This window comes from Manacus candei, unplaced genomic scaffold (assembly GCF_025592945.1).
Source record: "Manacus candei isolate 608988 ecotype Guabito, Panama unplaced genomic scaffold, ASM2559294v1 h1tg000018l, whole genome shotgun sequence".
Lineage (NCBI taxonomy): Eukaryota > Metazoa > Chordata > Aves > Passeriformes > Pipridae > Manacus > Manacus candei.
In genome coordinates this window covers 5070450-5085264 of record NW_026138066.1, presented here as the reverse complement: position 1 = coordinate 5085264, position 14815 = coordinate 5070450, and the positions used below count along the sequence as shown (strand labels likewise).

The 14815-nt window shown below is 37.8% G+C and overlaps 1 protein-coding gene across 1 annotated transcript in view; it reads right to left on the bottom strand.

The window, feature by feature from the left end:
* UBN2 (ubinuclein 2) overlaps window positions 1-14815 on the bottom strand; it is a 53448-nt gene that overhangs the window by 8331 nt on the left and 30302 nt on the right. The window contains exons 9-16 of the mRNA XM_051784141.1: window positions 14161-14279; window positions 13430-13543; window positions 11971-12114; window positions 7999-8049; window positions 6629-6671; window positions 4399-5934; window positions 877-1123; window positions 6-95 (exon numbers count right to left, since the gene is read on the bottom strand). Coding sequence (XP_051640101.1) covers window positions 6-95; window positions 877-1123; window positions 4399-5934; window positions 6629-6671; window positions 7999-8049; window positions 11971-12114; window positions 13430-13543; window positions 14161-14279 — 2344 coding nt within the window. The remainder of the gene's footprint in view (window positions 1-5; window positions 96-876; window positions 1124-4398; window positions 5935-6628; window positions 6672-7998; window positions 8050-11970; window positions 12115-13429; window positions 13544-14160; window positions 14280-14815) is intronic.

Sequence of the window (14815 nt, the reverse complement as noted above, 5' to 3'; positions counted from 1 at the left end):
TTTACCTGTATAAGCTTGCTGCAAGTGAGCAGGCAGAGGTGAGTGAGACAGCGTCGCTGCATGCTGAGCACCTGGCTGTAAACCCTTCAGTAAGTCTGAGGGGAGGAAAACGAAAGCAAAGAAAAAATAAATCTTGAGGAGAAAGGCAGTCTTTGTGAAACAACAAGTTTGTGTAGTGCAGCTGTAGTAGGGGCTAATTTCCACAGATTTCTGAAGATGTATCCCGGCAACACAAAACAAATATTAAGCTGATATTTACTCTGATTCCAGCCATCAGAATGCTACAAGTCAACAGAAACAGACCTATTCAGATACAGTTAATCAAAAGTCAGAGCAAGGACCATGCCTCACTATTGGGATGCGACCCTTCATATTATTTCCTTCGGCACAAAGGCCAAAAATTTATATGGGTAAAAAACATAAATAATTTCTTTTTAAGCAATCAGAAAAAATAAATGCCATCTTGGTTGATAGTTCCTCATAGAAGAGCTGTTGGATATCTGCGATTACTGAGCTAAGGATATTTTGATGGATCAGCATATTAAGTCTCTTATTTGTATTGTGACATTTGGAGACTTTTAAGCTATTCTCCTTTCTAAAGGTAAGGTATTAAAAGTTAACCCAAAAAACCACATTCAAACCTAAAAATATACTGTGAATATAACGATGAAGTTAAATTTACCAAAAGTGATTTATGACATTTAGGTAATTACGTAAAGAAAGTTTTTTACCAGAGAAGAAATCACATTTACTTTCCTATAGGGATTTTCAAGAACCAAATTTGAGTGTCTCAGACCTTTATTGCTTCCCTTCTCAATTTTCATTTTAAGGATGCATCTTCCCTCATGGGACAGTGCGATAACTAATTCCACTCACTCTGAGTTAGGCTGTGGTGGAAAGCCGCTGAGGTAGATCCCGAGGTGGTTGTCGCTCCAGCTGTGTCCGTCCCAAAGCCAAGCAGCTCCAAGGGAAACTGGAAGGGCACAGTCACAGGAACAAGGCCACCCAGCATCCCAAAAGGAGTTATTGGTGCAGACGTCACATTCTGACTGGTTACAGACAGGGGTGATGCCATGAGAGTCAGAGGTGAGGCGTTAGCCAGTAACGATGCTCCTGCTGTTGACTGTACAAAAAAAGCAGTACTTCAAGATTTTTAAACTTTGAGTTGTATTCTTTAAGGATATAAAAATTGACTATTCCCTGTTAAGTGTTGCTCTGTTGAGAAGTGTATTAAACTATTAATAAATATCCACTTATCCACCTAGGTCTTCCCAGTGTTCATCTGCTAAGCAAGCACAATTATATCTGATTCAGACATGACAGTACAGCTCCTCTCTCATGTTTTGCTCATCAGCCTTACAGATAATTTCCTTGGTCTCATTTCTAACTATGCACTGGGTCTACAGTCACAATTTAGAGCAACATCTTCTATTTGATTAATATGAAGTTATGAGAGGTTGATCTGAATTTCTTCAGATGTACAGTATTACTCTTCCTTCTCCAAATCTGGGTCTTAACAGAACATTAACTTTATTTCTTAAGAGGTTGTTGAGAAGCAATGACTTCTGAAAATTAAGATTCATATATAAGAACCCTCACACTTCAAGAAGTCAGGTTACCAAAATGCAGACATACATATGTATGTATATGTGTGGATGCACATGTCAGAGGAAAAGGCAAAGGAAAATAATCTCTCCACTCCAGATATGTCAAAATGAAGTTAAATTCACTGTAGTTTAAAAATAAAAATGCAAGATCAGCCAGAATATTCTAGCTACAACAGCTCCCAAATGGCAACTGTTCATTGTCTATGCAATCTAGTAAAGTGCAACAAAATAAAAACCATACAGTTATGTTTTGCAATTGTGGATTTGTAAATGCCTGAAAACAGAAAAACAACTTTGTTTTGAGATCTGCCAAGACCTTGTTTACTCTCTGAAAAAGGAGGAGAGAGAAGTACAGTGGTGAAAAGAGCTACAGAGCATGCCCTAAAAGAGCTGCAGTTCAGATGTTTCTATTTAACTCACGTACAATATTTCATAAAAGGGTTCATCCTGGTCCTGTAGATTTGAGTCATTAAGATCCTTAAAAGTCTAAACCAGATTCTGCTCACAAGTACTAACGGGAGGTAGAGCTTTTTAAGGAAATCACATGTGTACTCTTTGGCTTTGTCTTCTTAAAATGTAACTTTCTTCAAAGAGCTTCAGCAGGTGTAAACTTACATTCTGGTAAATAATTGTGTCAATCAAAAGTGGAAAGGAGGGAAACACTTCTTGGAAACTTCCTAGTTAGGAACATCTTTATTACCAAATAAAATCATCTAGTTTGATTTTCAATGTAAGCAGACCAAGATATTCTAATGAGCAACTCAGGTACCATTCTCACCTTCTGACTAACAGCATCTCAAACAGGAATTAAATTGCTAAGGCCTTAAAGGAAAAGAGATTCACTTTCAGTCTTATGTGAAGTTTTAAGAGGGGTAACTAACTCCTTAGTTCATTGTACCTAACAACAAGTCCGGAACTCATTTAAGTTCAGCAGCCAGTCATTAGACCTTTATGGCTAAATAAAGCCCTCAGTGATCACAAATATTTTCCCCTTCAGTGTACTTGGACTGGGAGGTAATTTGATTCTAATCTTTTCTTGAATGTACTCCACCGACTAAGCTTCAGTGTGCACAGCACCAACAGCCTCATTCCATGGTTTATCTTCCTTGCACCATTCTTCAGAACCATTTCTAGCTTTAAGTAATTTCTGAAATGTCAGAAACCCCACATGCAATAATTATTTTAGCAATACCACACGTGCTCAGTGCCTCTAGCTGATTTGCCCCTTTCTATACAACAACACACCTTATTTTGCTGTATTATATATATAGCATGGACTCACGTTACCACACACACCCCCTTCAGTGCTCTTCAAAATCACTATGGCCAAAATGTATTTCATTACTCAGATGATCATTGTTACTTGCCTTTAACTATAGGATGGTTTGCCAGAATTCATCTCATCATCCAGCACAACACTACTTCCCTTGACTTCCCCATCATTTTTAAGCACTACCACACCCATTTCACATTTTCTTCTACATCACAGTGACTGTATTCACTGGATTCTGTTGACTGCACCAGGAGTAACAAGTCTCTTCCCAATCCATTCACTGTGGCCTTTTTTGTCTCCTCCAGGCACCTTCCAGAGTACTCAAACTGCATGTACCTGGCTCAGCTCTTCTCCAGGCCTTCTGTGGTACCTCAGTGGCCCTTACACAGCATAAGGGTTGTGGATATCTTTTTTTTTTTCCATTCAAAGTACCCAAAGTAGGAAAAAGCTGTGTCAGAGCCTGCCAGATATTTATTGTTGACTGTTTTGGTACAGTAGGACAAAAGACCATGGAAGTGTCTTGTAAAAATCATCTTCCTCCTGTTATTCAGCTGCATTAGTAGAAATTTGATGGTAAGCTAAAAGATTATTAAACATTGCTAAAGTCAAGTATACATCATTCCCATGCAACAGCAATGTGCACTATTCAGAAAAATACAAAGCTTTTCATTTGCTGTACAGCAAAAATATAATTTACAGCAACACTGCTTTTCTTAAGTAGTGAAGACCTCAGGATAGAGAGTGATGGAGAGAGGAAGACATGAGATTGTCTCACTAATTAAAGCATTCCCAATAAGAACACAGCTTGGGAAAGCAGGTTGTCTTCTGGGTAAGTAATAGGTTTGCATGGGGTTTAGAACAGTATTTTCAAAATGTTTGTTTTGCTTAACTTGTTTTATCTCTAATGATACTTATAAGCTCTCAATTTCTAGGGCATCTATATATATAAATGAGGTGTCTCATTCAGTTTGACTAGATCCTACAAAATAAAATACATAATCACAAATACAGAAGCCCTTGCAAGTGTTAATTATAAATACAAGTCTTGAATTACACTCAACCACAAGCAACTGAGCTCTAGTTTTGAAGTTAACCATGCAGCCTGACAGCAAATGTACGATGACACTTTTTTACACAACCACCATCACTACAAATATGTAAATATGCATGAATACACAAATCCAATAATGCAAGAAAATACCACATCCCTTGAAAATATTTCCACATAAAGCTTACCTTTTCCAGTGCTCTTAAAAAAAAGAGAATTCTGTTCCACACTACAGACCAACCAACATTTTACAGTGAGGATTTGTTCCACACTGATCCTTGAAATTTATATCAGTTGGAAACACCTATTCTCTAGTGTGACATTTTTTCATCGCTATCAGCATTTATGCTTAGGAAAGTATAAAAATTAAATTTATGACATTTCCAAATGAAGATATTTTAAGAATGTTTACAAAATGTATGTGATAAATATCAAGATAAGGTTCAAATGTAAACTTGTAAGATGCATACCTGCACGCTGGCTGCTACAACTGGAGACCCTGAGGCAGAAGATGGTCTGTGTGGAGTTGACAATTGTTTAGTAGCACCCTGTGTTCCACTTCCTGTTCCCCCAGACAGACTAGTCCTACTAGCTCCACTTGAGTTAAGGTTACTGCCTCTGTTGGCAGGTACATTCATTCCAACTCCACCCAAATTATTTTTACCAACAGTTCCAGAAGGAGAAGAGTTGGGCAATTTTGAAGAAGCCTGAGGGTTCTTTGCAGGCTGAAGGCCTGAGGTGCGATTAGAGGACAGTAAATTCACTGTGGGAGACTGCCTGCTGATATTTACACCACTGGTCTGTTTATGAAGGGGGTTGTTGCTGGAGTGACTACTCTGGGAAACTAGTGCACTTGAACTGGAAGAACTGGGTGTTGTTGCAGGCCTGGGGGATGAGGTGGACTTCGATGAAAATTTAGGTGATGCATTGGGCTTGGGTGTCACAGAGGGCTTAGATGAAGTGGGCTTGGGAGAGGCAGCAGGTTTGGGAGAGGCAGCCATGGAGAAGGGAGGCTTGAAACCCTGGGAAGAAACTTGTGACACCATAGCCTTGGCTAAATAGTTACTAGAGGTAGAGGTGCTGGATGTTGTCCGAGAAACCAGTGGGTGAGACACTTGAGAGCTGCTTCCAGATGAGGGATTAGACAAAGGCAGGCGATATACTACAGACTTATCTTGAGCCTTGATGATTGGTGATGAGCAAGACAGTTTGGGATTACTACTCAATTTCACCACAGGATTGGTCTGTGATTTACTAATAGTTGCTTGCAAAGGAGTTACATATTTCTGCTGTACAGCTGAATGCTGGTGCACCTTTGTCACTTGTGATGTTGAGGAAGTACCACCTTGAGTCTCAGAAGATGATACCAAGATACTAGCATCCTTGGTTCTTTGAGAGGAGGTGGAAACAGCTGCTTGGGTCTTAGAGGAAGAAACATGAGTCTGAGAAGAGGAAGCAGACTGGATCTGACTTGACCTCTGTAGTCCTTGCTGAAGTAGTTTGGCTGGCAAAGGCTCTAAGGAAACCTTGGGATTTTGAATTGAAGATCCAGCAATAAGGCCTGAAGAGATACCAGTGTGAACTAAGTCCTGGGGTTTCTTTGGTACTGGCCCTGTGTGACCAGCAATAAGACTTGATGAATGGGATGTCTGAGTGGGCTCTACTTTCTTTGAAGTTGCCAGAGGCAACTTACTCATAATGCTTGCTAGTTTCTCTTCCCTCAGCCCAGGGCGAGGTCTGGATGTTGGTGTGTCTATGGTGGACCCAAGAGGTGATCCCTTGGCACCATTATTGATAACTGCCAGAGCATCGGAAATAGAGTCCAGTGAGGGTGGATGGAAAGAGAGGTCTTCATCCAGTGAGTCATCCAAGCAGATCGTCTCTGGAGCTGGTGTGCAGCTAGAGCTGGCTGGGGTGCAGACAGGTGTGCTGGAACTCAGTACAGTAGCACAACTTGAATTGACTGAAGACATACAGGTCTTCTGTTCTTTTTTTGGACTGGAGTCCTGAGAATGAAGAAATAGGAAAAGTCAGTTTTAACAGTCTTTCTGGAGTAGATTTAAAGCTGTCTTTAGTGTAATACTATTATTCTGTAAATTCAGATAAACCAAAAGATCTACTATTGAAATTTCCATACTGAGATACCTATGATATCTAGGTGCTGGAGTCCTGGTACTAATTCAATATTTTTATTTGAAAACCTACTACTGTTGCTCCACATAACTACAAGTGCCCCACAGAGTGAAGAACAATCAATGCTGTGCAGAAAAGAATAGCTAATCTGATTGTCAAATAAAATTGTTATTGAATTAAGATGACACCTAGTCATGTCTAATGAGAACCTCGATCAACTTATTATGGTATCCTCCCAACAACACTTTCTTCCAGTGTTGCCAAATTCAATAAAAACTGAAACCACACAGATCACACATTAAGAGATGTGAAACTTTACTGGAACTGGTCCCTCTTCATAATAATTTTTCAAAAAACTAGTACAGCTTAAAGTAAAAGAAAGCTATACAGAAGTATTTTTTACTACATTCTTTAAAGTAATGCACCACCAAGTCAACAAGTTCTCACAGCATACCCTGATGGAAACCTTCTGCAAGAATTTTCCCAGATCAGCAGCAGACACAGGTTGTATTAAATGGTCATACTGGACCACTGAATGAACATTCAGATATTTAAATAGGCATTTACCTTCACTTTGGGTTTAGGGGCCAGAATCACCTTCTTCTTTGCCCTAAAAGAGGAGACAGATGCACATCAGAAGACAAAAAAAAAAGTAAGTAATTTTTGTTGTAAGTGTTACCCTGATTATGTCCCTGTAAACTAGAAGGATGACTACTAGAGTTCAGCTTTAATAGTATAACATCCTTGAAATAAAAAATGGGTTAAAATATAGGGGGGAAAGAAAAAACACACACTTTCAAACCATTTTTGGTCAGGTAGAGCTATGTAAATTACTTGCAAAATCAACTGAATTGCTGATATAACCTGACATATCAGGAGACCTATTTTTTATTTTTGTGATTTAGAGGACCTTCAAAATATTAATTCATTTCAGCATCTTAACGAGTTTGTCTACTTAGCAGAGCTTTGTCTACACTGAAATGATCTAGAGTAGTAATATAATTTCACTTTATGTTGATGTTTTTGTCCCTGAGGAAGATACTTCCTGTTCTCATTTATTTCAAACCAGATAAAAACAGTTGCTTCTCCCCACTACAAAAAAGTGGTTTGTTGCAAGAAGTCATTTAACAAACTTCCAGGTTTTCTTTTGCAGTGTACATGAACACCATAGCACCAACTGCAGCTATGCAAGCAAGGACAGCATTAAGGATTATTAGTCATCAGCTTCAACTTAGAAGCTCAGCATTTCACACCTTCTTTTCTCATTTCTATTTCTTCAAGGGGATCAACAGATTTACATCTTATAGGTAATTTTTTCTCCTTTCCTAAGCAACTAGAAATATGCCTGGCTAAAAAAAAACCTTACTGTAGGTGGACCATGATTCAGTTTTGCTATTACGTAGAAAAATATCCTATGTTAATCATATTTATCACAAAGGTTGCAATTTGGATGTTACTCAAGTCATAATAATTTGTCTGAATTCTGGCTGTATGTGGACAGCTCCTGAGAGGCACACAGTGTTGTCTGAAAATCAAGAAGATAAAATCCACTAAGATACACAGCCTTCTGTAATTACAGAGATATTTATGAGGAAAAGAAAAAAGCAGCCTGAGTTCATTTTAATATGCTGCATGTCAAAATTTAGGCAGTGTGCAGTGCTTTGAAATACTTTGAGTAAAAGGCATTAATTCAACAATTAATATCCCCTTGAGTTACTAGCCACTTCGTGACTTAAAATATAATGCCAGAAGAACATTACAATTATATGCCTAAATTAAAGCATTAAAAAATATATAAACATCATTGTAAGTATCTTCAAACAAATCCCAAAATACCTCCCTTTTCTTCCCTCCATCCAAAAAGAAGTAGCATGAAGATGAGGAAAGATGTTATCCACCATCTAAAGACCTTAGTAAATTGTCACTAGTATACTCACGGAGCAGAAGTGAGGTGATTGTGAACACTTCGGCTTTCTTTAAAAAGCATCCTAAAACAGTGATGAGAAAAAGAACATGAGGTGATTCTACTGTGACAAATGGCACTTGACCACAAAATACAAAAGTATGCTTTGATTTTCAGAACCACCCTTTGATTATCTGTTCCCAGAGTAGCTAGTAAGTAGTTTGTCTGTATTGCTGTCATGATATAGGTCCAGGTATCCATAAACAGAAGAATGCTAAATAAAAAATTATAATAATTTAAGTTTACATTCAAAATACCTCAGTAAATGGCCAAAGAGAAGTCAACATAAGAGAATATTACTTCCTTCAGCTGGACAGAAGAAACTCATTTTGAATTCTCTCTCCTCAAAGGCTAATTAAATATTTTAAATATCAAAGTAAGGATTACTGTAAACTCTTCACACTGCATGCCCAACAGAGTGATCATAGGTTTGGGTTTGTGGTTCTTAATCTGTTGTGGGTTTTTTTTCCTCTGTGCTTTAAAGAAAGTCAGAACACAGTAGCCAAGCTTGTTTCTAATTTTCTTCAGTACTCTGTATAGGCTATTCTGAACCATTTCTGTGACTTTAGTTATACTGGACTTACACATACAACTTTACTACAGAGCCAAGGAATGGCAAGAGCCAGGATGACAAATCTCAACAGTTCACATGCTGTTATTTCAATGTTATCAGGTCCCAAGCTGACAACTGGGAAGTGAAAATGATTCCTGACCCGTACCTATCCTACAGCTTGCTATCCAAATGCAGCTATAAACAGACAATGAAAACTTGGTCCCCTTCCTTGTTTCCAGGTAGGCAAACCAGAACAGACGAGATTTTCCTACACCACTCCAATCACACTGACTCGCGACATCATGAACAGCTGTCTAAACAAGACCTTTTCACCTGTAGAGCTGCAATAATTATGAAAAATCCAAGTAACCACAAATCTTATGTCATCTGGTAAAAAAACACTGACATTCTCTTACTACAGTTCAGTGCCTTACTTCTCAGATTCCACTTCCAGCTCCATTTTCACATTTTCTTCACCATACTAACCTCCAAATCCCCCTGTCAGAGGCTACTGAATGCCTATGAAGAACATCATGGAGCAAAAATAACATTTCTGATTACATGTTCAATGTGCCACTTTCTGACCTACACAGCTTCTCCAGAATATTTCCCCACCTCCTTCTTGATGCTTTGTCCATTCCTCAATCTTTTTCATTTGGAAATGAAAATTCAAAATTAATCACAGGCCCCAGTAATTTGCAGTATCATCCTTAAAGAGAAAAGGGTAGTACTACAAGAACAAAAAACAAAAATGGTACAAAGAAAAGAGAGTGCAGTGTATATTCCAAAGCAAGAACATGCTTGAAAAATAATCCCTCTGTTGCATACATATATTTAGATATAAAAGTTCATGAGAGAGAGATCAGTACGAAATTGTTTCTCTCTGATCATGATTTCAAGTCAAATGTGGTGTTTGACCTGCAAGCCTACTGGCATGACCACCTGCAAAGATGACAATCTTCTTGGAATTAAAGGAAAGACTTCCTATTCCTTACACTTCGTTTTTTTTGAACGTACACCTATTTGGGTTGCAGATTTTTTTCAGACACACATGGAATTAATATGTAACCCAGTTACAAAAAAGCAGTTACATTATTTGAAAAGGCTTTGGGATCCTTTAAGATGAAAAAGTATTTCTCTAAATCCATGGATATTAATAAAACAATATCCTGGGGCACAGTATGGAAGTTATAACATGGAAAGTTCACGTGACAAAGGTAATTGTGATACAAATGAACAAGGTGTAAATTCACGAGTTTCATTTCAACATGAGGAAGAACTTCTTTACACTGACAGTGGCACAGCACTGAACAGGCTGCCCAAGGAGGTTGTGGAGTCTCCCTCTCTGGAGACATTCAAAACCCACCTGGACACTTTCCTGTGTGACCTGCTCTAGGTGATCCTGCCTTGGCAGGTGGATTGGACTAGATGATTTCCAGAGGTCCCTTCCAACCCTAACAATGCTGTGATTCTGTAATTTGAAGTTATGATCAATACCTTACTGCATGCTTCTTTACAAACCTATGAGAAACATTAAATACAGTTAACTTTGGAAGAGCAAGAAATTCTTTCTCTGAGCTGAACCCGCAAAGGTCTGGTACTGACCTACTCTGATAAGTAAGAATTCCTTATGAATATATAGTCAATAGATCAGTTTTAGCATTAAATGCCTACTAATTTTTGTTTCCATTTTACATAGCTCCTTTTCACTTGAGGCCGCATATAAAAGTGAAAAATTATAATCCTTCAGCATGATAACCTCTACCCTAAAGTCCCAACAAAATGAGCATCCAGAATATGAATTTTGTGCTGTATTAGGAGTTACCACTGCCAGACTGCAGGAAATACTTTCTTTTCCTCTTTGCATAACTTTGCCTACAAATTACAATACATCGCTTCCTAAACAGAAACCAGGGAATTGCCTCCCAATAGATACAGGACAATTTGTAAATCATCATGGTACTAAAACTGCCCAGTTGATAAATGAAGCCTTGCTGGTCAACAAGAAGTTAACATCTGTTAGCTCTTGGGGTTTGTTTGGTTTGTTGGTGGTTTTGGTTTGGTTTGTTCTGGGGGGCTTGGGGCTGGGAGGGCATTTTGGGGGTTTCTTTTGTTTCTTTTGTTGAAACCAATTGTATAGATAATTTAAAAGCTCATAGAAATTTTCAGCACACTTGTTAAATAAAAAGGAGAGAACCAAATATGTTATATGGCTTTCAAATGCAAAGTCTGAACATGCTTCACTTCTATGTATTCTTGAACCATCTCACAGTATCTCTTGGCTATGTCACCATTATCATCAGTGATCTCCATATTTGTTCTTAAACTAAACTGGGATTCCTTGTCTCATCTACTTCAGTAAAATCTTAATAAGATAATATCTCACTCATCAGAATACTTAGTATACAAAACTAAATCCTTGAATGGAAATAAGTCAGCTGCTGGTATACAGGAAGTGTAAAACTTAATTTGTTCCTTTCGTTACCATTTCACCAGCAGCTCATTGTCTACACATTGTCTATTCTAAGAAATATCTCAGTACAGTTATTTTTACACCTTGATACAGATTTGACTAATCTACAATCAAGGTATTCCTGAGCAAGTTGATGAGTACTGTTGTATGATTTAGCTTTTACAGTCAGGTCAAGATTTGATGGGAAATTGTCTTTTGCAGTGGGTGCTACAGGAGGAAAGAACTCAGGCCAAATCGTATTTGCTTCTCTTTCACTCCAAAGCATTTGAAAACTTGGTCAAACTTGTATTTCACAATGGTTAATATTGCTTCCATTTTATCCCCCCCCATTTTGTATGGTTGTTTCTTCTTATGGCAGTAGGAAGCAATTATAGAAACTAGTGTATTTTTAACTGCAGTATCACAGAGCATCCCAATTGCATACAGGAAATAGAAGGCACAAATCTTAAGTGTTTTCTGGACACTAGTGTTGAAATTGCAGCTTATAATTTTAAAGTCTATGTAAGCAGTCTGATAATGCAGTGTGACAACATACAGGCAAAACTGCTTTCTATATCACTATCACTTCTTATATCACAAAGAACTTCCCAAGCAGTTACCCTCCTGCCTCATACTTTCCCCTCAAACGAAGCATCACACGCTATGTTCTGAGCTTCAGTAAATTCAGTCCCCAGCAGATGACAAAAATCTAACAGTTCTCCAAGGAAAAGAGTGGTTTTTTTCACTCTCAGGCTTGCAAACAAGACAGAAAAATTCATTTTGGAAAAACATTCATTCTAAAATATTCCAGCTTCATGAACATACTCTAAAGTTCTAACCAATATTAATAGTACATGATTGAGGTCAAACGTAAGACAATAAAAAAGATTCAAAAAATAGTTAACACCAAAATGAATAGATTTATAAAGCAGGTATCTTACCTTGCCTGCATCCAGCCTTTAGGCCAAAGTGGTTTCACTTCTGTTTCCATAAAGGTTTTGAGGTAATCTTCAGCAGACTGACTTCTATTTGGCTCTAGCTCATAGCATCCCAGCTTGATCTTGACAAGATTACACAACAGAGACCTGAAAAAAGAAACAAAAGAAAAGAAACAACCCTTTCAAAAACTCAGCAGGAAAAGGCTGAGAAATGAAAGCTGCTGTCCAGTGATAGTTGTAGGAAGTGCTCAGTTCCAATCGTGTTTTTTGGATGTTTGCACTGCACAAATTTGCTACTACAAACCAGTATGATCTACCACTGTCACTTCTCCATTTCCAACAGACCATATGGCTCTTATTTTCATCCTACTATTATTCTGTAATTTGTTTTATATTTTTTGTGGTTTTCTCATAGCTGAAACATGTCCTCTCACTTTGCTCACAGTGACCTCTCTCTCACTTGTCTGAAAGGAAGTGAAATCCATTCTACACTGAGTATTTCAACAGAAGATTCTTTCTGACAGAGATTCTTTTATTGTCCTAGAAAATATAAAAGTGCACACAGTTAAGTAAATCAGCCTTTCAGAGCCTCTTGAATGAAAAAAGCAAGAGATTTAAATATCTCTTCTTCAAGTATGGCTCCCTCCAGGCCAGTCCAAGGTATATTGGTTGTATATATTTCATGAAAGTTTCTTACCTGTTGTCTTAACATATAAAAAGACTTATCGCGAGAAGTCCACCAGCCCCTTTAAGTAATATATATACACCTTTGTACTAAAATTAGCTTACATCTTGCATGAGAAATTACTAATTTAGAATCATCTGCTTGCTTAAAAGCCTAGATTATTTAAATAATAGTAATCTGAGTTTTCAATAACATCTACTCTAGGAAACAGAACTCTAATAATTGATAATTTCAGACAGAATCTGCTTTTGAGAGTTATTATAGAATTTGTGTTCCTTGGGAATAGAAGGGGTTAAGATTCATGCACTCTAGGTGCTGGTGTGCCAAAGGATTGTTAGGCTTGCCAAACCAGCATCACCAATCTTGATGGCCTGTCCTACTGTGGCAGAAATCTTTAGTTCTCACTGGTGTTTTCTAACATACTTCTTCCTAGACAGGTGGGAAGCAGTTATAACTGCTTACACATCTGTTCTTTGCTTAAAGAAACCTGAAGTCCTGGAGCCAGAAAATCCTCATGTATTTGGATAAAGCAGAAAAACAAGCAGTGGAACCTGAAAGGGTTGGACATAGGATGATCTTGCCTTTCAAGTTAAAGAAAAAGGCTTTTCAGCACTACAGAATTCTACTTCGCATATTTAGCACCAACACTTTCCAAAACTTCTGAGGTGTAATTCTGGGAACAGTTATTTATTCAAAGTATTGTGTAATAACATCCTCCTGGAGATCACTTTATAAAGTCAGCGAAAATCACTGGTGGAAGAGGTAGCTTTGTCTCACCTCACTGTGTCATCCCAATGAAACTTCTTTCTGGGTCCCACAACCCTCTTTCCGGGTTTCTCATCATCATCTTCCTCTGATCCATTTTTCTCTCGTTCATCTTCCGTTTGCAACCTACAGTTGGAACCATTGTTTTCTTTATAGGTATACTACACAGACAAAATATTTCGTTGAAAAATAGTGTCATTTAAGGTATGAGGAAAGAAACCCACAAAGGACCTGTCTTCAGATTCTCATTATACTTCCTGAAAGGATAAACAGTTCGTCTTCCTCTCCCCACTGCTTTATGGTCCTCAGAGACAAGTAAACAGGACACATTGTACAGATGCTCTCAGGGATGCCACTATAAGCTCTATGTAGTGCCTCTGCTGGGAAATAGCAGGATGCTTATCAAAATATTAATGCTTCTCCAAGTCTAAAATTAGTTAACTATAATGGAAAAAATTAGAATGAAAAAGGAATACACCATTCTCCTCCATCAATCCACCAATTTAGGAATTGTCCAGTAACCCTTCAGATTTCTTTCTCTCAAGACCTACCTCATTCAGTTAATGGAATTTCTCTCAGGAGTCAGATGATACTTACACAAAACTAAGTATTTTGTACAATTCAAAACAGAGACACCAGTAAACTGGAGCTGAGTGCTTTTCTGAGCTCAAGGATGAACAACGTGCATAAAGACTTCCATCTGGACTCTAGAACAGGCATGCACAATCTCCAGAAATACCTACTTGGCATTCTTGGCTTGATTGCGGGCCTGGCAGTCCTCTTGATACTTGCATAACTGTTCAGGCATGACATTACTGACAGCCAGTTTCAGCTTTTGCAATGGTTCTCTCAAGCGGTCATCCTGCAAATAGAGAAACACCAAACTGGTCCTGTTAGATGTAAAATAAAGAGCATTTCAGATCATTTCAAGAAAATTATCTCCCGCTCACTCCTAAGGTAATACTCTCAGTACTATGTATTGACTTCAATAGCCATGTTCTACATGGCACTTGAATCCTGTTAGGTGCAACAGCATTATATAAGTACATATATTTCTCACTTAAGTCTTGAGACCAGAAATAGCAAAAGATAGTCACAAAGAATATCATAAATAGTCCAAAACATTATGGCATGATCTCATTAAATACCACTTTTAAATTAAAATAGGGAAGGGAAAAACACTTGAGGGGAAAATGTGAGACGAACTGACCAATCAGTATCTCAACACTTGCAAATAAATATCCAGTTAATCATGTTTCCAAAACCTCTGTGGTATAAAAAATCCTAGGTAATAAACAAAATATAAATATGTATTATATTATCTGAGTATCAGATTGTTATTATATGCAATTTATGTACCTCAAAAGGTAAGGACTATATATTTAGAATTGTCTCCAA